A 27,823-nucleotide genomic window follows, 5' to 3' on the forward strand; every position below is an offset into this window, starting at 1 on the left:
CATTATCATCTTCACACCAAAAGAAAAACAATAATAACCATAGTAATAATAGTAAAAGACTGCCCTTAAAAGAAGTATTTAATTATTCTACTTAGGTTGATAAAGTTATATTTAATCTAAGTTCCTCTAAGAGTCTACCACTATCCTGTTTCATTGAGGTTATTTCTACCTATAATCACTGGGATAAAGAAAATTTAAAATTCATTCACATTCTGAAAGACTTCTGCATAGTGTTAAGTAGGCAATAAACCGTAACAAAATAAATGAAAAATCCGGACATAAAACAATCATAAGGTGTTTCTCAGAGAAAAAACTGCCAAAGTGTGTTATTTATGGTTTACTGAAATAGGAAATCACTGACGCTCACAAACAATTTGTCAAATAGAAACCCTGATGCAAACTTGTGACATTATCTCTCAATTGCTCTACAATTTCTGCTATGAATCATAATTTCTAAAGTTTTATCATGACCTCAATCCTATAAATACATTTCATAAGGTCAACTTAAAGAATGGTCTCTGGAATGATTTTTAGCAAATAGAATACAAGCATTTTTTGTTGTTTTGTGTTTATTTAAAACTTAACTGGAACTTCATTAGTCTATGATCAAAACTGTACAAAGGTGCCATTTCCACTCTCTGGAATTTTCTTTGTGCATGTGGCTGTAGATTAGAAAAATCATGTGCAACTTAAGAAGGAATTTCTGCAAATGCATGCAAATTAAATTCATAAAACAAAACAAGAATATCAGGCAACCACATGGAGCCATATAGATAAAAGAAATGTATATAGGATATGTAAAAATTCATAAGAAATCTGAGCAAAGATATATCTGAAGGAGGTTTTGGCCCTGTTTTGAAAGTACTACAGAAATCATACTACTTGGCCGTAAATCAATTTCCCTTTCTATTAACTGCCTATAAAGCAGTCTCTATCTTCTGCTATAACATCACATCATGGATTCCTATCTTAAAAATTACCTCGGACTCAAACTATGTAGTCAACAGATAAAACAGATCAGCTACCTAAACAAATCAAAATTCTGTAATAACTCCCTATTCCAATGGAATAAAGCCCAAACCTTTTGGTATTCATAAATCCTACGGCGTGCTGAACTCGCACACTAAATTTGAACGCGTTCCTCTAGCAACCTAAACACAGGTCATGATTTTCTACATGGCGTTGCCCGGATTCTCACCTAGCATCTTGGATCATGCTGTTCCCTTGATATCTGGTCTCTACTGAAAGCCATCTTCCAAGGCCTATCTTAAAAGCTATCTTCCAGTGAGGCTTTCTCATGATAATTAATTACTTCCTCCTCTGACCCCAGTGTATACTGGATTTTCCCTCTCTTCAGCACACATCAACGACTTGTTAGATGTTGTTAACATGCTCCCCACCGACAGAGGTATAATCTTTCACAGAAATCATGGTTTGATTACCTTTTCTGTCTCCAAATAGGTAGTTTCCTGTCTCACTTCAGCTAAGGGCTCAAAAAGTATTTAAGTAGATAAAATATAAGATGCAGGCATTACTGCCCTCCATCACATCTTTGGGAAATCACTTAGTCTCTTGGTATGTCACTGTTTTCTCATGTTTTAAAAAAATAGCTGACTGATGCTAATAAATGATAGAGTATGGATTGAAACACACTCAGCTATTGAAAGAGGGTGCTAAAGACTTTTGAGGTATTATCATAATCCATTGCATATTCTATATTTGCACATATGGAACTACTAATAAGACAGAGAAGGAAAAGACATAATTTTTATACTCTTGAAGTATCAAAAGTTGCTACGAAATGTTAACACAGTACTAAGGAACACATGGCATATGTAAAAACCTCCCTCTTTGATATGTACCTTAAGATTGTGATATTTATAACCCAAGAATTTTAACATTTTTAACCCTCTTAACACACTTTCCAATGGAATGTGCATGTTTCCCACAGTTTCAGAGTTTATAGCCCATTTGGACTCTAGCTAAATCATCCTTTCCTCTGTGACCATGAAGAAAAGTCACACTTTGGACACTCACTATCTTCTTTGTGAAATGACTCCGGTCATTCCTTGCCAGTAACCTTGTTCCATCCCATCTGTTACCTGAATCCATGGCCATCTGTCATTTTCTGCAGCTGTCCAGGCATTTATAAGCCCCTTCTTATTAAGACGTGCATAGTAGGGATACCATTTCTGGAGTCCAAAAAGAGCTCGGTGGGTAGATGAAGCTGTGATTTGCTGATTTGAAATGATTCCACCTTCAATTCCCAATGGGCCCGAGCATTCTGGGAACAAATGAGGAAAAAAAATTGAATGTATTAGAAATAATCCATATCAAAATATGGCTGTTAGATTTGATGGGAGATAGTTTTAAAGTGATTTCAACGTGGACCATCATGCCATTCAAGCCCCTCGGAATTTACCGATTTGTTACTGATCACGACATGAAGGAAATAATTCTTGCTCCTCATGCCACTCTCTTCTTCCTTTGCTTTGAATGTGGCACCTGAACAGACATGTCCCTTCTGCACTGCAATTCTGCGTTATGTACTGTTATCCTTTGCTGGTCACATTAACAAAAGTGTAATGTCCTTAAAAGGTCTCTCTCATATTTTATATTCCCATTAGTATGCCTCACAAATCATAATTCCTCAATAAATATCTGTTGATCCATTATTTCTTGACTAGCCTACATCTGAGGTTTGTATCAAAATCATTTTCATACTGACTTAGCATTTCTCACTTCTATAAATTTTTTAAGTTAAATTTTTATAACCACTGTCAGTTATGCTTCCACAAAATGGGCAATGTGTAAATCTGTCAACATTTAAAATTATTATAATAATAACTTGTGATATGTTATAAGTAACAGGAAATATGTAGACAAATTATTTTTATAGAGTAAGCAGGTAAGCACTCAGACATTATATAGAGCCGTATAAATACCACTCAGTAAATCAAGATATTAAAATATTTACATTTCAAAATCCACAACTCTACCAACTGGGATTCTGCACAGACATTTTAGCTTTTTTCTTTTATTGTTCTTTAAATTTGCAACTTGGAAATTCAAGATAAATTTCCTAATAAAAATTTTAAATACTAAGATTAAAGCATAATGTACTCAAATAATATGTTCTCAGATACCAAATGTGTTTAGATTTTAAGATTAGAAATGAAGGTAAATCAATCTAAAAATTATGTACTATATATCATATACATTCGAATTTCTTAATTATTTCCTAAAATTTCACCAGAAAGTACATTTACTGTGAATTCAGTTTTGAAAATTCAGAACAAGTAATATGATATAATGAAAAGTAATACCTAGTTTTCTTAATTTCATTAACATTTCATATACTACATTCAACTTATTGCAAAATTAGATTTGTAAAATAAATATGATAATTCTATTATAAAATACACTATAATAACATACTAGAATTCCTGAAAATATGAAAGGAGCGTACTGCTATTATTAAATGTAAGTGTATATAAGTCAACTTGATCAGTGATTGCTACCAAGCATATTTTAGATTTTAATTACTATTGAAGTCTAATGATTATCAATAATTAAAAGATTATACTCAGATTGAGATTGAAAATATGAAAGGAAGAACTCTGCCACTGGGCTATAATATTTTAAAAAGTTACAAAGATGTTTCTCACTGGTAACCATTTTTTTCACTAAGTGTAAACATGTTTCTTTTTTCTATTCCAAGCTCAGATAATAAGTAGTTCTAAGCACATTACTTACTAACATTTCCCCAATGAATTTAAAACCTTTAAACACTTTTTATAAAAATGAAAATGTGTGGATAAGTAATCATCTTAATCAGTTGTTATTAGTAAAGATGACATTAATACAGCAAAAATTGCATCTCTGTGATTGACAGTTGACAAATCATTCACTTGATAAGTTAAATTTAGGTAGTAAGATCTTTTCTAAAGCATTGTATTTAGAACTCTTTAGCACTTTATAAAGGTGCACTATATCACTTTGAAGTCATTAAATTAAGAAGCCATTCGTTTTTAGAATAGCAGTATTAGAAGCCGCCGATAATAATCTGATTTCCGCATTCCTAAAAAATTAACGTTGAAAACTCAAATGTTGAGTCTTTGGCCTCTTGCTTTGCTTTGCATTTCAAATTTCAAGATCTGTACAGATTTCATAAAAGCACTAAGAAACTTTCATGATGCTCTTTGATTTTAAGCAACTGCAGGAGCCTGGCTTTTTAAGAATATTGCCATTAAAAGGAGTCTCAAGGATACTTGTCCTTGATTTGTACAATGTTTGGATGCAAAAATGCAGCAGGCAGGGAGGCCATTTATTGTAGGCCAGTCAGCGGCATGGCAGAGTTAGAGAGCCAGCTTTGATTAATTAAACTGCTTAGCCTTAGAAAGAACTGTGTACCATTTAGTTGTTTACTTCTAAAGACCTTATGCTGAATTGGATATCTTCACCGAATTTGTAACCATTTTAAACAAAATTAGACCTCAAACTACACTATTCAGTATGTCTACTTTGTCAGCACGCTCAACCTACCAACCTCCCCTTATTAGCTACTATATCAACAAACACAGTGGCTGTGAACTGTTGCATTATCATATAGGCCAAACACCAATGAGCAATTTAAAAAATATATTTGCAATTTTTTACTCTGCCATAAGACTCCCAATCTTTGTCATGCCCTCAATAGTCATTCATTCAGATAAAATATAATTTAAAAAATATATTGGCATGTTATATTTATATAGGGCTTCACAGCTTACAAAATATTTTCACATGAGCTATCTCATTGTTGTGATGTCAAACTGATGAATATTTCTTTTCTCAGTCCTCAATTCCACAATTTTTTTTTTTTTAAATAAAGTTTTGTAACATTCACTTACATACTATACTTTATGTTGTTGATCACTAAAGCCCAGCAGAGGGAACATGACTCTGGGGGATTCTTGACCAAAGCATGAGTCTGTGAGGTATCAGTTTAATTCCTTAAAAATTGAGTGGTCCTCAATTTTTCTCATTTTAAAAGTTGTGGTCATGATGACCCCTAATTCACCAGCTGTGAGGTAAGGAAAGGTACACAGTGCTTTGCCTTTGTGACTATAAATTGTGAATAATGAGCTTGGTTCTACAAGGCCACTTGCATTTCTCTCTTTAGAGATGAGGTGATCCTGGCCTTTTAGCTCCTATAGAGCAGGCACCAGATCTTACACTGCTGTATCCTTAGATGCTCACAGTGGCTTGGCTTGTGCACAAGAAGAGCTCAATAAATATGTGCTGAATATTGGTATTGGGGGCTTTTTTTTTTTTTTCCCCTAAACAGCAAACTAATAAGCAAATCCAACTCTTACACTTTACTTCACACTGGAAAGTTGTCACAACACCAGCTTTTCTTCACTCATCATTTGGACCACAATCAAATGGATGTCATCATAATAAAAGGTTCAAAATCCAATTTCCTTTTGCCTGTGCCATCCACTTCCCCAATGTCCTATTGAATGCAACAGTTATAAAAACTAATGAAGGAGTTGCAATTCAGAATGCAAATGATTATACACCTAAGATTAAGTGACCTTAAGCAGCAAACAATAAGATGCTTAAAAGAAAGATAATATGGAGATATACACTGCTATCACTATCCATAAGTGAGGGAAGGATATGAAATAATACTTGAAAAACAATATTAGATAAGCATTCTGAAGTTTGAAAAATGCATCCACATGTGTTTCCTCACATAATCAAAATAATATTTCAAGGAAAAAAGATTATCACACCTATTTCATAAATGAGGAAACCTTTGAGGAGGGAAGTTAAACTCATAAAAGATGAGTCCGGAATTTAAGCCAAATGCTCTGTGCACAAACAGAAAATAATGTCAATTGATAGAGTGAAGAGTTCCGTAATTCTTTAAAAGTTGATTCTGAATTTTTTTCTTCTGTGTTTTTATATGGGGATGTGTGCATAAACATACTAGGATAGAAGATAGGAAAATTAACATGAAGGAAACGTGTAGAATATTACTAGTGGTACTCAGGATATGACAGAGCTTTCACAAATTGGGATACCTTAAAATAGTAGACAACAGTCTGTGGCAGTGAGTCACAGAAGTAAATATTGAGGTATTATGGTGGTCTGCGTCCCTTTATAGGTGTTAAAAAATTGACCTACTACCATTATTGGCCTATATACTGCTTATCTGATATGGATAGGTTTATTCAGTCTTGACTAATTTATTGACCTCTTACTACATGCCCATCTATTCATCAATATATCCAAGACGGGCTGGTCAGAGGATAGTCAACGATGGGATGGAGAAGCAGAAATAGCCTAGATTAATTTGCTGAGAAGAATTGATTCTATTAGCGATGGGGAGCTTTTGAAGGATTCTAACCATGGTGATATTGTCATTTAATATAAATGACTTAAGAGGGGACAAAACTGTGGCCAAATAGCAAGCTACTACCATGGTCCAGGTGAAAAATGATGCAGGTCTGAAAGAGAAATGGAAAAGAAGAAGAGTTCAAAGCATACTTAGAAGTTAAAATTGAGCAGAGCTAGTATTAATTAGATGTAGAATGGAAGAGAGAAATGGAGTATCTTCGAGGGTGACAGATAGTAAATAGCAGATAGTAGCTCCCAGTTAAGGGATTGGACATGTCTCACAAATAACACCTTTGAATCTAATTCCTTCCATAAAATTTTATCAAAAATTATTCTTGCTGGTGGATTGCATTTGAGGGGACCTGTTTTAGTCCCACCTGCTATTACCATGCAGAACCCTACGGGCTACATTCACATCAACCAGGCTGCAGGGACAGGATTGAAAATTGAAAACCTGCCTCTAAGCTGAGGCCACACCCAGAACTTCCTTGCCCCACGGCTCATCCATGTGTGTACATCTGCTGTCCCACAAAATGGGGAGCCCCTCTGTAGACAGGGATTATATCCCACATAGTACCCAGCAGCAAGCCTCATTCTTAGCAGAAAATTAATCTTAAAATAAATATAAAAGGTAAATAAACAGTAAAAATTACAGCTAACATTGTAACATTTTATTTGTGTAATTTATTTTTAAATTAAAAAATTATTCCACTTAGTCTCTCAAGAGTACACAGATACTGAAGCCTTTAGAAGTTGTTTATATGCTGAGTGAAGAGGGAGCGCATTTCTTCCATAAGAAAAAAAAAAAACCAGACTGGCAGTCAAATGGGTTACTTCTCCTTCAACTAGTTGCCACAAAGCAACCAGGTATTTCTGAAATTGTCCACCGTTACCCCTAGAGTGGGACCAGTGGCAATTTGATCACTGTCAAATATGGCAGTAGGACATGGTGGTCTACATTTCCTGACCATTAGAGCTGTGTTTATGTATCTTTGGTATTGTGCTTGCTTTTGTCAGATTCAACAATAATCCTAAATTAATGAGTCCAATCAACAACGATTACCAGAGGCTTTTAGGTGTCATTTACATAATCAGTTAAATAACTGCTTTGCCTGAATTGTCTGAGTGGCCTGGAAATGCCTCGGACCTGAGGCCCTGCTGTTCAGATGAACTGAGCAAGTGAGTGATGTCACCTGGCAGGCTGAGCAAAAGCAACTGGGCCAGCTGGGGCCAAGCCTCACATGCTCTCCCCAGAGCGACTTCTCTGCCTTTGCCAAGTTCACGCGCAAATAAAATAGCTTCAAAGTGAAGTCCTTCTCACTCTGCAAATTCATTTTCTGCAGCGTGGCAAAGAATGGCGTCTGCATTTTATTGATCTTTCAGCTGACAAGGAAGCAGTGCCTCAAGATGTCTCACGTCTTGTTCCTGAGTGTGCTGATTAAGCCTTTCAAATAAGGGAGATGCTTGGCTGAATCTGTAACAGGAACGTACTGTTTTCATTTGCTCTATCTCAGTATCCAGACATCTTCAGAATGAAAGGATTTCAAATTAAAGCCATGTAAGAAACAAATCTTTAAACATCTCCAGTCTTCTCCTTCTCTGAGCATCTCATCTTACAGGAGTGTGAGACCTCTCCTGTGCTTAGCATAGCACGATAATTGTGCTGAACACGAGCACGGGCGAAGGAATTACTGATGACCTCCAATAACTGCAGAAGCAAATGCTGATTCAAGCAGAAACTTCCCTCTGTGCCACCTGGACCAAGGCCTTTCTTTTATTCCTAGTGTTTGCTCTATTTTGGAGTTGTCTTGATACTGGGTTCTAAATTGGTGAGGGAGAGATCAAGGCCACTATTCCTCACACTGGGGCTCAGAGGTTAACAGGAGCCCTGAAGATGTTTTGCTTGTGAGTCTTGTCACTTAAGCTCCCCCCGGCCCCACCACACACACACACACACACACACACACACACACACACTTGCTGATTTCTCTCAGGGAGATGGGAAGGAGCTCCCTGCACATGGTGTGAGAATGTGAAAGTGGACACGCACAACACAGCCTTCCCTTCACCCACAAACCCCTGAAGAGCACCCCGGGGGTCAGCCAGCCGCTCCTCATTGCACTGGAAGTGATCACCTTAACAGCACTTAGAGTGAAAATCCCATTTGGTGATGTTTGTTTTTCTCCACACTTAGAGAATGCTGCTTTGTATCAAGACATAGATTTCACATATGGCCACAGTAACGTTGCTTAGGGAAACCAGTAGCTGAAAAACCATCAAAATGGTTTCCAAAAATTAGTTAAGCGCATTTGGAATTCACATAAAATGAATGTGTAGCTTGGAGAAAACTCTATTTCTTTGCATCAGATGGGCTGCTTACCCTTGATAAATGCTAATTTTCTTCACAATCTTGAAGATTGATTCTGTGATACGTGGCCACTAAAGAATTTTCCCCATTCTATTAAGAACTGTATTATTTTCAATATTGAGAAGCTCAGAGGTGCCCGAGATCAATGATGAGGAACAACTATTTGTGCATATTTTTTCTCTTAGATAATACACTTCTTAAAGGTAGAAACCATGCCTTTTGCATTATTTATGTTTCCAAAGCACTTAGCACAGTGCCTTACAATTGGAAGTTCTCAATATTGTGGGTTAACATACATTAAAACAAATCATTGTTGTTTTGGAATTACTTCTCTTCCTTTCTTGAAACTGAATTAATCTTCTGAATGTAGATATTATCACTCTAAGGATTCTACATACTGGGTGGGTGTTAAAATCAGAAATTCTTTCTTGGTATGTTGGAACACTTGAAATATGTAAGAATTAGCTCTTGGAGGTAGGGGAAGTATCTGGAATGAAAACCAGCCTTCATAAAGTTACAAATTCAATTCTCAGCCATCTAGCTATTTTCCTGTAAAATGTGGTTATGCTTTTCTTCACACTGTATTATCTCAAGTCAATTATGATGTACTATCAGTTTAAATTAATTGTTTTAAATTCCAGAGAAAATTAAACTCATGAATAAGCTAAATTTGAATAGGAAACTGTCCATTAATATTTCCCCAAGCTAATTTTTGAGCATATTGATGCAGAATGATAGAGTTATTTAAATAGCAGGGCCAATGGACTCTAGTATTCAAAGGCCAAAATTTGTATTGAGATAATTCACAAAGGTCAGTCAAATCTAATATTATCATCCTATCACAGCTAACAGCATTGCCATAGGACTATCAAAGAGCACATTTTAGTTTGTTTAAGATATATTCTTTCAAAAGAGAAAAGCATACGGGCTTTTCAAGCACTGAATGTACTTTTGCAGCCAGGCAAGATTTCAGTAACTTGTACTCAGGCTTCCACTTACACTTCACAATTCATCTTCTACTAACTATGAAGATAACAACATGGTCAGATGAAACATTTGTCTGTAGAGTCAAAAGCCTGCAATTCAAAAACCTGCAGATGTATACCTATTCTTGCCTTCTGACAAAACATACATCTGCACAGGGAAGAGCTAAAAAGGGGTATAATGCCGAGGTAAATGCTAAAGGTGGGATTCAGTTGCTCCAAGAAACATGAGTCAAGTAACCAAATGTAAATATCCAAACACTGCTATGCAGAAGACACTTTTCCACACTTATAAGTTATTTACATCTTTTAAGTGTCTTTGGTAAATGCATATAAGGATAAGTACTGCAAGGTGTTGCCTCTGATGTTTTGTTATAGCAATATGATTGGCATGTCAAACAGATTTTTATTTGAGAGATAAATCACTGTCCCATATCCAATTATCAGCTATCTGGTCATTTTTTTCCTGTACAATGCAGCTTTGCTTTCCTTCACGCTGGATGTTATCTCAGGTCAAGTATGAAGTCTCAGTGTTCCAGAGGTCAAAAGAAACTAAGCAAGAAGAGGATAAACAGAAAGCCATTGCAGATGGCAGGTACAGCATAATGAGCCCTCTCTAATGCTAGCATACTTTGGAAAGTTGGTGGAACAAAGGATGGAGGCCCAAATGGAGCCTGGAAGTACACAGTAGATGATTTGATTATTTGAATTCTAGAGATGTCTACATGTATATTCACTGCTAAAAATATAAAGAAGCGTTTGTCATAGAGAAAATAAATACACAATAATCATAGAGTCAGAGAACTGTTAGTGTTGGAAAAGGGAACTAAAAGTTCTCGCAAGTAATTTTTTTAAGTCTGCTCTCAACGTCACAACTTCAGCTCCATTATTTTTCCTCCTTCCAAACTAAATAAAAAAGTAAATCATTTGTCAGCATTTCCAGTATAGAACTGAGACAGAAGATGAATTCTTGATGATAATGCATTTACTAATCGAACATTCCTAGAGAAGAAAGTATCACAAATGATTTGCATATAGTATTTGCAATGATTTTGGTAGTTCTGAAAGGGAAAACCCAATGCAGAATTTTAAACAAAACAAATGTAAAGCTATGAAAACAAAGGATGCTTTATGAATTTTATAGAAAGAGCATTCTAGGAGAATTTAATAGAGTAACAATTTTATTACAAATCTGTAGAAGCTAAGCCAGCTTTTCATATATTAACTCTTATGTGAGATTCACATGAGATCTATTTTATAATGTAATGAATATAGGTCAGCCTATTAAAATAAGAAATTTAACTTTTGTTTCTTTTCAAAGTAATTTTATATAATAATGGTAGACCCTGATATTTTGTTATGTTCAGGTTAAATATTCATTTTTGTTGGACAATATTTGTAGAAAAAACAACTAAAGTGTGTATCAGAGCTACCTAATAATGAACACATATATTTCAGAGAAGTAAGGTATTAAAAACCTTAAATCTGGATTTAAATCTTCAACTGCCGAAAAGAAGATAGAATATTAGCTATGTTCAACAAAATATTCATAATGAGATACATTGTTACTTTCTGGTATGTTCAAACAGAATAAATTATTATTATGTAGTCTGACCTAATGATTAAATAAATAGATATGCTTCTTATAAACTTATGTTAAGAATAGATGACAAGGAGAGACCTTCAAGATGGTGGAGGAGTAAGATGTGGAGATCACCTTCTTCCCCACAAATACAACAAAAATACATCTACATGTGGAACAACTCCTGCAGAACACCTACTGAATGCTCGCAGAAGACCTCAGACTTCCCAAAAGGCAAGAAACTCCCCACGTAGCTGGGTAGGGCAAAAGAAAAAAGGAAAAACAGAGACAAAAGAATAGGGATGGGACCTGCACCTCTGGGAGGGAGCTGTGAAGGAGGAAAAGTTTCCACACACTAGGAAGCCCCTTCACTGGCGGGGACGGGGGACAGGTGTGGGGGGGGGAAGCTTCGGAGCCACGGAGGAGAGCGCAGCAATAGGGATGCAGAGGGCAAAGTGGAGAGACTCCTGCACAGAGGATCAGTACCAACCAGCACTCACCAGCCTAAGAGGCATGTCTGCGGGCTGGGAGCTGAGGCTCGGGCTTCGGAGGTCAGATCCCAGGGAGAGGACTGGGGCTGGCTGCGTGAACACAGCCTGAAGGGGGCTAGTGCGCCACAGATAGCCGGGAGGGAGTCTGGGAAAAAGTCTGGACCTGCCTAAGAGGCAAGAGACCATTGTTTCAGGGTGCATGAGGAGAGGGGATTCAGAGCACCGCCTAAACGAGCTCCAAAGACGGGCGCGAGGCATGGCTATCAGAGTGGACACCAGAGACGGGCATGAAACTCTAAGGCTGCTGCTGCAGCCACCAAGAATTCTGTCTGCAAGAATTCTGTCACTATCCACACCTCTCCTCCCAGGAGCCCGTGCAGCCTACCACTGCCAGGGTCCCGTGATCCAGGGACAACTTCTACGGGAGAACACACGGTGCCCAGGTTGTTGCAACATCACGCCGGCCTCTGCCGCTGCAGGCTCGTCCGGCATTCCGTACTCCACCCTCCCCCCGGCCTGAGTGAGCCAGAGCCCCCTAATCACCTGCTACTTGAACCCTGTCCTGTCTGAGCGAAGAACAGATGCCCTCAGGTGACCTACATGCAGAGGCGGGGCCAAATCCAAAGCTGAACCCCAGGAACTGTGCAAACAGAGAAAGGGAAATTTCTCCCAGCAGCCTCAGGAGCAGCGGATTAAACCTCCACAAACAACTTGATGTACCTTGTATCTGTGGCATAACTGAATAGACATCAAATCATCGCAAAATTGAGGCGGTGGACTTTGGGAGCAACTGTAGACTTGGGGTTTGCTTTCTGCATCTAATTTGTTTCTGGTTTTATGTTTATTTTAGCTTAGTATTTAGAGATTATTATCATTGGTAGATTTGTTTATTGATTTGGTTGCTCTCTTCTTTTTTTTATATATATATATTTTCCATTTTCTCCTTTTGTGAGTGTGTATGGATATGCTTTTTTGTGTGATTTTGTCTGTATAGCTTTGCTTTTACCATTTGTCCTAGAGTTCTGTCTGTCCGTTCTTTTGGTTTGTTTGTCTTTTTTTTTTTTTTTTAGTTGTTATCATTGGTGGATTTATTTCTTGGTTTGGTTGCTTTCTTCTTTCTTTCTTTCCTTTTTTATTACGTTTTTATGTTTTTAATTTTAATAATATATATTTTTTTCCCTTCCTGCCTTCCTTCCTTCCTTCCTTTCTTCTTTCCTTCTGAGCCAAGTGGCTGACAGGGTCTTGTTGCTCCGGCCGGGTGTCAGGCCTGAGCCTCTGAGATGTGAGAGCCAAGTTCAGGACACTCGTTCAGCAGAGACCTCCCAGCCCCACATAATATCAAAAGGCAAAAACTCTCCTAGAGATCTCCATCTCAAAGCTAAGACCCAGCTCCACTCAAAAACCAGCAAGCTACAGTGCTGGACACCCCATGCCAAACAACTAGCAAGACAGGAAAACAACACCACCCATTAGCAGACAGGCTGCCTAAAATCATAATAAGTTCACAGACACCCTAAAACACACCACCGGATGCGGTCCTGCCCACCAGAAACACAAGAATCAGCTTCATCCACCAGAACACAGGCACTAGTCCCCTCCACCAGGAAGCCTACACAACCCACTGAACCAACCCTACCCACTGGGGGAGACAGCAAAAACAACAGGAACTACAAACCTGCAGCCTGTGAAAAGGACACCCCAAACACAGTAAGTTAAGCAAAATGAGAAGACAGAGAAATACACAGCAGATGAAGGACCAAGGTAAAAACCCACCAGACCAAACAAATGAAGAGGAAATAGGTGGTCTACCTGAAAAAGAATCCAGAGTAATGATAGTAAAGATGATCCAAAATCTTGGAAATAGAATGGAGAAAATACAAGAAGCATTTAACAAGGACCCAGAAGAACTAAAGAGCAAACAAACAATGATGAACAACAAAATAAATGAAACTAAAATTTTTCTAGAAGGAATCAATAGCAGAATAACTGAGGCAGAAGAACGGATAAGTGACCTGGAAGATAAAATAGTGGAAATAACTACTGCAGAGCAGAATAAAGAAAAAAGAATGAAAAGAATTGAGGACACTCTCAGAGACTTCTGGGACACCATTAAACACACCAACATTCGAATTATAGGGGTCCCAGAAGAAGAAGAGAAAAAAAGGGACTGGGAAAATATTTGAAAAGATTAGAGTTGAAAACTTCCCTAATATGGGAAAGGAAATAGTCAATCAAGTCCAGGAAGCACAGAGAGTCCCATACAGGATAAACCCAAGGAGAAACATGCCAAGACACATATTAATCAAACTATCAAAAATTAAATACAAAGAAAAAACATTAAAAGCAGCAAGGGAAAAGAAACAAATAACATACAAGGGAATCCCCATAAGGTTAACAGCAGATCTTTCAGCAGAAACTCTGCAAGCCAGAAGGGAACGGCAAGACATATTTAAAGGGATGAAAGGGAAAAAGCTACAACCAAGATTACTCTACCCAGCAAGGATCTCATTCAGATTCAACAGGGAAATTAAAACCTTTACAGACAAGCAAAAGCTAAGAGAATTCAGCACCACAAAACCAGCTTTACAACAAATGCTGAAGGAACTTCTCCAGGCAGGAAACACAAGAGAAGGAAAAGACCTACAATAACAAACCCAAGGCAATTAAGAAATTGATAATAGGAACATACATATCTATAACTACCTTAAATGTAAATGGATTAAATGCTCCAACCAAAACACATAGACTGGCTGAATGGATACAAAAACAACACCCGTATATATGCTGTCTACAAAAGACCCACTTCAGACCTAGGGACACATACATAATGAAAGCGAGGGGATGGAAAAAGATATTCCACGCAAATGGAAATCAAAAGAAAGCTGGAGTAGCAATACTCATACCAGACAAAATAGACTTTAAAATAAAGACTATTACAAGAGACAAAGAAGGACATTATATAATGATCAAGGGATCGATCCAAGAGGAAGGTATAACAATTGTAAATATTTATGCACCCAACATAGGAGCACCTCAATACATAAGGCAAATGCTAACAGCCATAAAAGGGGAAATTGACAGCAACACAATCATAGTAGGGGACTTTAACACCCCACTTTCACCAATGGACAGATCATCCAAAATGAAAATTAATAAGGAAACACAAGGTTTAAATGACACATTAAACAAGATGGACTTACTTGATATTTATAGGACATTCCATCCAAAAACAACAGAATACACTTTCTTCTCAAGTGCTCATGGAACATTCTCCAGGATAGATCATATCTTGGGCCACAAATCAAACATTCATAAATTTAAGAAATCTGAAATCGTATCAAGTATCTTTCCGACCACAACGCTATGAGACTAGATATCAATTACAGGAAAAAAATCTGTAAAAAATACAAACACATGGAGGCTAAACAATACACTACTACATAAACAAGAGATCACTGAAGAAATCAAAGAGGAAATCAAAAAATTCCTAGAAACAAATGACAATGAAAACACGATGACCCAGAACCTGTGGGATGCAGCAAAAGCAGTTCTAAGAGGGAAGTTTATAGCAAAACAATCCTACCTCAAGAATAAAGAAACATCTCAAATAAACAACCTAACCTTATACCTAAAGCAATCAGAGAAAGAAGAACAAAAAAACCCAAAGTTAGCAGAAGGAAATAATTCATAAAGATCAGATCAGAAATAAATGAAAAAGAAATGAAGGAAACAATAGCAAAGATCAATAAAACTAAAAGCTGGTTCTTTGACAAGATAAACAGAATTGATACACCACTAGCCAGACTCATCAAGGAAAAAAGGGAAAAGACTCAAATCAATAGAATCAGAAATGAAAAAGGAGAAGTAACAACTGACACTGCAGAAATACAAAGGATCATGAGAGATTACTACAAGCTGTTATATGCCAATAAAATGGACAACCTGGAAGAAATGGATAAATTCTTAGCAAATCACAACCTTCTGAGACTGAACCAGGAAGAAATAGAAAATATAAACAAACAAATCACAAGCACTGAAATTGAAACTGTGATTAAAAATCTTCCAACAAACAAAAGCCCAGGACCAGATGGTTTCACAGCCGAATTCTATCAAACATTTAGAGAAGAGTTAACACTATCCTTCTCAAACTCTTCCAAAATATAACAGAGGGAGGAACACTTCCAAATTCATTCTAAGAGGCCACCATCATCCTGATAGCAAAACCAGACAGAAATGTCACATAAAAAGAAAACTATAGGCCAATATCACTGATGAGCATAGATGCAAAAATCCTCAACAAAATACTAGCAAACAGAAGCCAGCAGCACATTAAAAGGGTCATACACCATGATCAAGTGGGGTTTATCTGAGGAATGCAAGGATTCTTCAGTATACCCAAATCAATCAGTGTGATACACCATATTAACAAATTGAAGGATAAAAAATATATGATCATCTCAATAGATTCAGAAAAAGTTTTAGACAAAATTCAACACCCATTTATGATAAAAACCCTCCAGAAAGTAGGCATAGAGGGAACTTACCTCAACATAATAAAGGCCATATATGACAATCCCACAGACAACATCATTCTCAATGGTGAAAAACTGAAACCATTTCCACTAAGATCAGGAACAAGACAAAGTTGGCCACTCTCACCACTATTATTCAACATAGTTGTGGAAGTTTTAGTCACAGCAAGCAGAGAAGAAAAATAAATAAAAGTAATCCAAATTGAGAAAGAAGACATAAAACTGTCACTGTTTGCACATGATATGACAGTATACACAGAGAACCTAAAGATGCTACCAGAAAACTACTAGAGCTAATCAATTTGGTAAAGTAGCAGGATACAAAATCAATGCACAGAAATCTCTTGCACTCCTATACACTAACGATGAAAAATCTGAAAGAGAAATTAAGGAAACACTCCCATTTATCATTGCAACAAAAAGAATAAAATATCTAGGAATAAACCTACCTAAGGAGACAAAAGACATGTATGCAGAAAACTATAAGACACTGATGAAAGAAATTAAAGATGATTCAAACAGATGGAGAGATATACCATGTTCTTGGATCGGAAGAATCAACATTGTGAAAATGGCAATACTACCCAAAGCAATCTACAGATTCAATGAAATCCCTATCAAACTACCAATGACATTTTTCACAGAACTAGAACAAAAAATTTCACAATTTGTATGGAAACACAAAAGACCCCGTATAGCCAAAGCAATCTGGAGAATGAAAAACGGAGCTGGAGGAATCAGGCTCCCTGACTTCAGACCATACTACAAAGCTACAGTAATCAAGACAGTATGGTACTGGCACAAAAACAGAAATATAGATCAGTGGAACAGGATAGGAAGCCCAGAGATAAACCCACACACATATGGTCACCTTATCTTTGATAAAGGGGGCAAGAGTATACAATGGAGAAAAGACAGCCTCTTCAATAAGTGGTGCTGGGAAAACTGGATAGCTACATGTAAAAGAATGAAATTAGAACACTCCCTAACACCATACTCAAAAATAAACTCAAAATGGATTAAAGACCTAAATGTAAGGCCAGACACTATAAAACTCTTAGAGGAAAACATAAGAACACCTTTTGACATAAATCACAGCAAGATCCTTTTTGACCCAGCTCCTACAGAAATGGAAATAAAAACAAAAATAAACAAATGGGACATAATGAAACTTAAAACCTTTTGCACAGCAAAGGAAACCATAAACAAGACAAAAAGACAACCCTCAGAATGGGAGAAAATATTTGCAAACAAAGCAACTGACAAAGGATTAATCTCCAAAATATATAAGCAGCTCATGCAGCTCAATATATATAAAAAAAGAACCCAATCCAAAATGGGCAGAAGATCTAAATAGACATTTCTCCAAAGAAGATATACAGATTGCCAGCAAACACATGAAAGGATGCTCAACACCACTAATCATTAGAGAAATGCCAATCAAAACTACAATGAGATATCACCTCACACTGGTCAGAATGGCTATGATCAAAAAATCTACAAACAGTAAATGCTGGAGAGGGTGTGGAGAAAAGGGAACCCTCTTCCACTGTTGGTGGGAATGTAAATGGATACAGCCACTATGGAGAACAGTACAGAGGTTCCTTAAAAAACTAAAAACAGAACTACCATATGACCCAGCAATCCCACTACTGGGCATATACCCTGAGAAAACCATAATTCAAGAAGAGTCATGTACCACAGTGTTCATTGCAGCTCTGTTTACAATAGCCAGGACATGGAAGCAACCTAAGTGTCCATCGACAGATGAATGGATAAAGAAGATGTAGCACGTATATACAATGGAATATTACTCAGCCATAAAAAGAAACGAAATTGAGTTATTTGTAGTGTGGTGGATGGACCTAGAGACTGTCATACACAGTGAAGGTAAGTCAGAAAGAGAAAATCAAATACCGTATGCTAACACATATATATGGAATCTAAAAAAAAAAAAAAAATGGTTGTGAAGAACCTAGGGGCAGGACAGGAATAAAGATGCAGATGTAGAGAATGGAGTGAGGACACAGGGAGAGCGAAGGATAAGCTGGGGCAAAGTGAGACAGTGGCATGGACATATATACACTACCAAATGTAAAATAGATAGCTAGTGCGAAGCAACCACATGGCACAGGGAGATGAGCTCGGTGCTTTGTGATCACCTAGAGGGGTGGGATAGGGAGGGTGGGAGAGAGATGCAAGAGGGAGGAGATATGGGGATATATGTATATGTATAGCTGATTCACTTTGTTATACAGCAGAAACTAACACACTGTTGTAAAGCAATTATACTCCAATAAAGATGTTTAAACAAAAAATAGATGACAAATATAAAGTTTTAAACTACAAATAATCCTATGATTGCCCATTAGGAAGTTCTACATTTTGAAAAAAATAGTCAAAACTAGAATTTCATGTTTTTTCTTAAGCTTTTAATTAAAAGAGAACTTAATGTGTCTCATACTTTGGAATTATGTAAAAGACTAGTTTCTCCAGAAGCTTTCATCTAACTCATGTTGGACAGCTCACCAGGAATTAACCAGGAATCTGATAAAGGCTAATAAATCACAAACATAAAATAAAGCCCAGTCATTAACCTAAAATGGAGATGGAAGAATTATCATGATTTCTAAAAATTCCTGTGCAAATGAGGAAAATAGTGATTTACTTTTTTAGGGATCCTTCACTTTAGTCTTATGCTTCAAAAAATTACTAAAAGCAGTTATTTTGTAACTTAATGTCATTAGGATACAGCAAGATATGAATACTATTATTAATATACAGGAATGATAAATTACACAAAAATAAATAGAACCAGGGATATAAATTTTACCTGCATTACTAATATTTCATTCATTGAACAATTTTTTCAATTACCCAATACCTCTTTAGCTACAGAAAAAAGAAATGACTGTGTGAACTATAAATTGCTCAGGTAGGGGTTTACGACAATATATTCTTGGCACCTCAGTACTTTCAAAAGTTATCTGCTCAGCTAAACCAAAACAGCAAAGATAAAAAGACAATAGAAACACTCATTTTATATTAATAGAATTAAAGGTCCACAATTTCATAGGATCATACAGTTTACAAATGTAAGTAATTTATCTGGGAAATAAGGTAACAACTAAGTGTAATACACTGGTGACTTGTGATGTATGTAAAGTGACTTATCGAGTCTTAGAGAATTTTCTGTTATATCAGTTCATCAAGCCTGTTTTCATTGCAAGTTTGGTTAAGGGCATGAACAAAAATGCAGTTCCAGGTATCTGTATTTTTAAAAACCTGGGTGATACCAATATATAGCAAAGTATGGAAACTGTGAGTTAATCATCTTTACTACTGGGAAAATAACACCCACCTTAGGTTTGTGTCATAGGTTAGAAACAATATATGGTAAGCACATAGTAAACCATATGGCAATCAATATGCCCTTAGTGAATGGTAGCTCTTCCATTGTAATTGTTATGGTTGTTATTTTATTGTTATAAAGCAAAAGTTAGAGTTAAAAGTGTGGTGGGAGAGATTGACTTCCACTGTGACTACCTGAAGAATCCAAGATTGAAAAATATACTGCCAGTTCAGCCAGGTTTTACATGCATTTACTTCTTATTCAGGAAATAAAAGAAGAGTAGAACATCTGCTCCCATCTCCCATACAAAATATTCTTTAATAAAAATTAAAATACATACATAAGCACAATTATTAATCATGAACAGTTACTGAAAATGATTCAAAATGTCATGTCACTTGGCGTCTCCTTAATATTATATTCATCATCTGATAATTCTGTCACCAAAGCATTCAAATTGTCAGATAAATCTCTGCCTGGGGGAAATATAAACTATAGCTTCTTATAATGAATGAACACGAAATGATTCCCCACAGTATAGTGCCAGACTCACTGGAAATAAGAATAACCAATTAAATAATCTCTTTTTAAAATAGGTCTGTGACTGGCAGGCACTTTTCTTCATTGTGGTAAAAAATAGGGATCTCTCCTATGGAAAAAGTCTCGTATTAACACTTTGATAAACCAGATTACAACGCTGAAAAGCGCCTTTATAATCAAGTTTTTTTTTTCCCCAATTTAATATCCGAGTAATCCTATCTTTAGGTTAGATGGAGATAAAGTTTTAGCTGGTGGCAATTTTGTTGCAGTAATCAAAGAAATCTCATTTCCTCAAGTCCATAACTGAGAGTAAAGTAACAAACCATTTCTCCCCAAATTGAGTAATACCTGGTTCCCATATCTTCAGCTAACCATTTTTGCTTCATCATGACTTATTTTTCCAATCAATGTGAGAAAAATGTTAATATTCATTGCTTCAGATTTCCAAAGACATAAAGAGGATGGATTGGAAGAAAAATCATGAAATGCCCCTTAGCACCTAGCCAACTCTTTTTTTGATCTGATTTTGAGGTATATGAAAACCATGCATGAATACTGGTTTTTTCTGAAGTGTCAAATAAACAAAGTAAAATGAAGAGACAGTTTCAGAAGAAACTTCTTTCCTCCAAAGGTATGGATCTTTTCTCTCACTGACATTCCTGAAGAATAAAAATGAAGCCTGAACATATTTATTGCAGAGAAAAATATGTCAGGCATTTCGGCCTCAAAATAACCCCATGAATAGCAGTTTCATTTCCAATTTTAATTAAGGCAACTGAGGCTCGGAGAGGTTAAATAACTCCCTTAAAGTCGCAGAAGGAAGATTTGACCCCAGGTGAATCTATTACCAAAGGGTCATGATAAACACTGTGATACAATCTGTTTGCCGGGGGGACACTCTGTTTGCTGCATTATGTCTTAAGCAGTGTGGAGAAGTGATGAGAAATGACAAGCAGGGACTTGGCTATCATGTTTATAAAGACAAAGAGTGGTAACCTAGCTCACTTTGTGTTCTTCATCATTGTTTCTGCCATGGCTTGTAGACTGAAGGGTCAACATTGATTGTTATTCATTAAACATTTAAAAAATATTTGTTGAACCTCTTCTTTGAGCAAGGCAGAGGCATGACATTTCATACTCCAGTCTTTTAAGGTTCAAGTGATGCTAATTTAAATGCTAATGATGCTAATTTAGCATCATTTTATAGCTAGAGATCCATAGAAAAGGACGATAGTGAACTGCCTACCTCAATGTTTTCTACATCTTTATTTTTCTTCTCTCTCTTGCTCTTTATTTTCTCCCTACAATATACAAACTGCTTTCAATGTTCACTTATAAGAAAGCCAATTATGATATAAGGTTTTATTCTCTGGTTAATGAAATGCCTCTGGCTAAATTTTGGAGGCAATTGTTTTCAATGTTAATATTTTCAAACAAGAAATTAGCATCTGGGTAAGTATCACAACATTAGTCTAATTTAGGATACAAAGGTTTGCGCATAATTTCCAAAAGTTGTATCATTACTTTATCAAGAACTTTGTGTTCTAACCCAGAATTGCTTTTGTAGTAGCTGTTAATTTTTGTTTTTCATAGCTTTATATTTTAGGTGCACAATAATCATTAGAAAAATAAACAGACACCAATTAAACATTCATGTGCACATAAACTTGGATTTCCCCAGTATATTTCTCTTTTCTCTCATATTCACTTTATTGTAGATCCAAGATTCATTATCTGTGCCAACAGATTAAAAAGTAAATATGAAGAAAATAAATCAATTGATTATATTTACTCCACATACCTTACAATCGTTTTAAAATTCAGTTTTAACTCCCATTTCTCATAAGCATGGCTATTTAATAACATGAATTATTAACTGAAACACGATTTTTACAGTATTTAACTGCTATCAATACTCTCTGGTTAAAGTAGAATACTAAAAAAAAATTCATTTCAACCAGTAATAAAAACAGTCTGTAGACCATTTACTTGGCTAGCCAGCTCCTGGAACTTCAAAAACTGTATGTGCTATTATATTCTTGGGAATAGAGAGGCTGCTACTAGAATATAAAACAGTCATTCCTTTTTACTTATATGCTGTTAAAAAGTGTAAGACCAAGCCCATAAAATTTTCCAATATTTTTCTTTTTTAAAATTCAGTTTAAATTTGGATTATATGTATCTAGTGGTCTGTTCATTATGTTTAAATAAGTGATAACCTGCTTCCCATTTTTATGTTAATATAGATGAAGGCATCTCTCCTTTCTCTCTCTCTCTCTCTAACATTTTTTTCTCTCTCTCAAGAAATCTTAGCTACTCAACTGCCTGGGTTTATCAAATGTCTAATCTATCCATGCAGGGAATTGAGGTGTTACAGAGACTAGGAAAGGAAGTACATTGAAGAAACAATGTCTACTCTTGAAAAACTTTAGATCTGAAATGGGATTTGACCAACTAGACACATGTTAGACACACACTAGAAAGAATAAAGTAACAATAAATAAATGTTATAAGGGCAGTCTTTGGTAGTGTACTCTAACTGGTGGATTTAAATGGACTCTATTTCAGGGGCTTCCGTGGTGGCGCAGTGGTTGAGAATCTGCCTGCCAATGCAGGGAACACAGGTTCGAGCCCTGGTCCGGGAGGATCCCACATGCCGCGGAGCAACTAGACCCGTGAGCCACAATTACTGAGCCTCCTCCGCAACAAGAGAGGCCGCGACAGTGAGAGGCCCGCGCACCGCGATGAAGAGTGGCCCCCGCTTGCCGCAACTAGAGAAAGCCCTCGCACAGAAACGAAGACCCAACACAGCCAAAAATAAATAAATAAATAAATAATTAAAAATTTGCATAGGTTGAGCAGAACTTAATTGAATGATTAAAAAAAAAAAGGACTCTATTTCAGAACGAAAAGAAATTAAAATGCTAATTTTGTTTTCCAAGTGTTCTTTTTTAGTCATATATGTAACTTTGTAATCAGAAAAACAAAATGTTTAAAAAAACATTAAGGGGTGCTCTCTTCGGCAGCACACATACTAAAAAAAATTAAAGGGTCATTCAAAACAAGTGAAATGTAAACAGTTTTTCAAATTAGACCATCAGAGATGCTATCACCTGTTGCTAAGTGCACAGAGATACTCACTAGAAACTACTTGATAGATAATTGTGCCTAGAAAAAGATAATTAATCTATTTTCTAATTAAGGTAGAGGGGTGTGTGTGTGTGTGTGTGTGCATGTGTGAGAGAGAAATGTTGTGTAATGATCTTATTGGTTTTGAATTATTCTGAACACATCTCCATATTTGGGAAGGGTAATCTGTGGGCAAATACACTGGCTTCTACAGATATGGCCTGACGTAAATAATGGTAAAGTATTCATACAATGGGAAATACAAATGGACAGCATGAATTTATGCATCATTTTCTTTAGTATTAATCCATATTTTTATTTTTTTGATTTAAAAATCATTACTTGCAGAGCTTAGCTTAGATATAAATGCTTGCTAGTAGTATATTTTTTGGAATGTTACTTAAATTTCTGTTTTATTATTAAGTTAATAGACTTTAGTGAGACAAAGATCCCATTATTGTGTACCATTTTCTTAAATACCATTAACATATCAATGATTTTAAGATGCATCCCAAATTCATAGATGTTAGTATAAAGGCATACATTTTAGAATTGTGGAAATGAGGAAATGTATATGATGAATGTTTATTTTTTCTTTTAGGGGTGCATGTTTTAATTTTTTTGGACAATTCCTTATTCCCATATTACTGGTATTAGGAAATTAGGCAATTCTACAATTGATACAGTTAAACCAGAACTATGAAATTCTCTCTTCCAGGTCATATTAGAAACCAAAATCTGAGGGCTTATTATCAGACTGGGAAAATGAAAAAAAATTTTTTTCTTTTATATTGGCTTATCCATTTCATTGCACAGAATTTTATATATTACTGTGTAATATTTTCAGACAACAGTGCCATTATCCCCAGAATATAAAAAAATTGTTTTACTTTTTATGACTAGACAAAACACCAGGACACAGTTAATACTTCTGTGGGGACTTTCGTAGTGTTTTGCATAATGAATGAACTCACTTAGGCTCCTATGATAAAATCCACCTGACTGCTCAAAAGGTTAAATGTGTATAAAAAGCTGGTATTTTGCTATGCTAGGAAGAAGAGTTAAGAGACACTAAATGAATTGTTTTTCCTTCTCAGATACAATTGTAAGCTTATTGCTTTTTTGTGTTATAAGTAACCTTTTCATGTGCAATCCATAGCACTATTTATTATTCATTAAAAGAAGCTACCCCAGGTAAAAATACTGTTGTAACTGAGGAATATTCAATAAATTGAAATTCATTATTCATGCAAAGAAGGAAAGAGAATTAAAAATAGGGAAAAGCAAAAATTCTATGAGAATCTATGTGACCTGGAAACAGGAATAAAGACATAACGAGAAAGCAAGACAGAGGCCCAAGTAGTACATAAGCCTTCTTTATAGTTCACATGTAGTCTTGAAAATAGCCCTCTTAATGAAATAAATCGAGTGGGTATATTTTTCCTACAATCAAATAAAAAAGCCAGAAAAAGTACATCAGAGCAATATTTCAAATGTCTTAATGTCAATGACCTTGTGTTATATATTTTGATAGTTGTCTCAGCATCTAGCATCATGCTATTTTCATAGTCCTGTTGCAAAAGATCTAGGTTGTTAGATGTCCAGTCATTTCCACCTTTTTATTCCAGTCCAGCCCTCACAGATCTGTGCAAACTTATCCTCCATAAAGAAAAGTCCAAGTAAATGATAGAATCACATGAGTCTTGGAAGGTTACACTGCTTAAAATAACTCTAGGTACCTGTAAACTATGAAATAAGAACTAAATTCGAAAATAGACTTAATTATGCATTTAGTGACAATACCCTGATGCTTTAAAACTGATGTGAACATCAACTAAAAATATAACTTAATAGATTGGCTTTTTTTTTTTTTTTTTTTCTCATGTAATGAGCAATCCACATTTACTTTGTACTTGATGCTGTGATTCTGGACCACTAGCAATTTTTGGTTAACTCATACACAAGTTGCATTCTTTTAAAGCAACTGTGTATATGTCACTGGCAACCCAAATAACTAAATTGATTATAAAATTTTACACAGATTATAATTGGTTTTGAGACAATTAAAAAGGTCCAGGTAAAAAGCAGAATGTGCTCAACTTCAGACTGTCGCCCTTGGACGGGAGTGATATTCTTTAGTTTATCTCTTTTCTCTCATCTTTTAAATATGGGCTAGTATCCATATCTAACTCAGAGTACATCAATTCTCTATAGGGTTACAAACTTTCTAAACCTGCATTGCTGGTGAGAAGCAGCAATGGGTTCAGTAAAAACTCAACCCTGCTATTAAAACACCTGTAAACACAGTGACAAAAATGTGGCTTAGCAGTATCATCTTCTGCTATTTTGCTTATATTTTTTATACATGGAGCTAGAGAACAAAACTCAGACGCAAGCCTAGAAATGGGCATTCAATGAAAATGGATCATTAATAGCTTTTATTTCCAAAAGCTTCATCCATATTATCCAGGAGGAAAAAACATCTTTTGAAACCAATAAGCCAATAACTCAGGATTCTGAACCTTTTCTGCACTATGGATATTTCTATCAGTTTTGTAAAGCCTAGAGGCCCTTCTCAGCATAATGCTTTTTAGTTCATAAAATGAAATAGACAGAAGTACAAAGTAATTACCAAAATATTTTAAAATGTGTGATACAATAATACGTGTGCTCATCTATTAACACATTAAATAACAGAGGTGGTGGCAGGACTACTGTAATTTCTTATAGTGAAAACGGTAAATGGTATTTTCAGCTATGTACAACAAGTATATGTGGTATGAAAATATCTGTGATTTCTATTAGTGACAAAGTCATTGGTATTGCTAATGCGATGATTCATTGTTGCCTACATTTGTGATGGATAGAAATTCTAAGTTTCAGGGAGCCATTAGTAAAAATAAACATACGATTTTTGTTTTCTCATCAAAAAACACAGACACCCTGAATTCTATCCATCCCCGAAGATCCTGTACCCTTGGTCAAAAACTCTGCATTAAGCACTTAAGGGGGTGGGACTGAGAACATCCTTTATATTAATCTCTGTAGGAAAGTGCTCATGTTTTGTTATACTGGAAACTATTAACAGTCGTAGAATCCAGGAATAATTCTAATGGGAAAGGAAAAGGCATTATTAAGTGACTGCTGAGTGGATGTGAGGCAACATTTATAAATGAAATAGTCGTTTTATGGATATTCAAAAAGTTGTGTGTCTGACTGAGTGTACCAAAAAAATATAAGGTGAATTTTATTTTGAACATAGCACCACAAATATCCTCGGATTTCTTGGAGCTAAGAGGTGCGGTTTTAATTCTTCAGTGTTTTGTAGTTGGATAATAGTGCTGAGTATTTATAGGCTCCCTTATTATAACTATAGTTCTATCCATTTTTCTTGTCAGAATAGTTTATTTTCTGTCCCTGCTCCTGTTTTCCTTGAATTTTAGTATTGAATTTACTGACTTTGCTCTGATTCTACTTCTTTTTATAGAACCATATTCCTCAAGTTCAATTTATTTTTAAGTTGGATACTTTATGTGTCCATTCCCTTTAGAGCTCTAAAAAGAATGTGTATTATTGACCAGATAAAGCTGTTAAGGTAACTATTATGAAATATATTTTTAGGTCCTTGGCCACCTTAATGGCTCTTTGAGTTTTAAGATACGCTCAAAGTCCAGCGCACTATAATCTGGGAGGAGCGGTCTGTGGCTATTATTTCTTCCTCAGCACCTGCTTGATCTGGAAGAGCTGCAATCTGGCATTCTCTTTACCACCCACCACAATTATTTAAGGACTAATAATGATTTCAGGATCCAAATTAAAAAGTCTTTTCTTAGGTATCCATTTCCTTGACCAGCTCCTGTTTTGGAAACACTATTTTCTTTGCCCTCTCTAAGTCTTGATTCTCAATTTCTCTAATTACTCTTTTATTTTTTGTCCCTTTGCAGATAGAACTTCTTTATCTTAAATTCTATCTTTAGTAATCTTATATTCTTTATTCTTTTTAATATCTCCATTGGCACTAACATTCAATCTTACCACTTCACCATTCTCATCTGATTCTTGAATCTGAGTCTTTGTGACCTATGCTTCCCTGAGTTATCACCCGCATTTTAATAACTAGCTGTCCTAGCTTACCAGGATGTGCCAGTTGCACCTATAATTCAATATGCCTATGCAGGAAAGAAATCTGTTGGGCCCTTCTCCTTCAGGTGAAGAAGAATGCTTTGAAGATGAAACTCAAAACATGTACGAGGCTTTTTGTGTTACATGCTGCTGGAAGCTATCACTTCCAAGTCTGCTTATGTAGCTGACAACTGCAGCCAGGGGCATGCTGGGATTGGTGTCCCACCCAACTCAGCTCCTTGGGTGCCAGTAAAATTTTACTGCTACTATTTGAAACCCTTGGGATTTCAGGAAATCCTGGAAAACTGTGCACATTTGGTAAAAGATCAGAAACCAT

The 27,823-nt window shown here is 35.9% G+C and overlaps 1 protein-coding gene across 2 annotated transcripts in view; it reads right to left on the reverse strand.

Annotated features, from left to right (window-relative positions):
* Window positions 1-27,823, reverse strand: part of EDIL3 (EGF like repeats and discoidin domains 3) — a 437,617-nt gene that overhangs the window by 151,903 nt on the left and 257,891 nt on the right. For both annotated transcript variants that reach the window (XM_061187979.1, XM_061187978.1), the window contains one exon: window positions 2,103-2,284. In XM_061187979.1, coding sequence (XP_061043962.1) covers window positions 2,103-2,284 — 182 coding nt within the window. The remainder of the gene's footprint in view (window positions 1-2,102; window positions 2,285-27,823) is intronic.

This window comes from Eubalaena glacialis, chromosome 4 (assembly GCF_028564815.1).
Source record: "Eubalaena glacialis isolate mEubGla1 chromosome 4, mEubGla1.1.hap2.+ XY, whole genome shotgun sequence".
NCBI lineage: Eukaryota > Metazoa > Chordata > Mammalia > Artiodactyla > Balaenidae > Eubalaena > Eubalaena glacialis.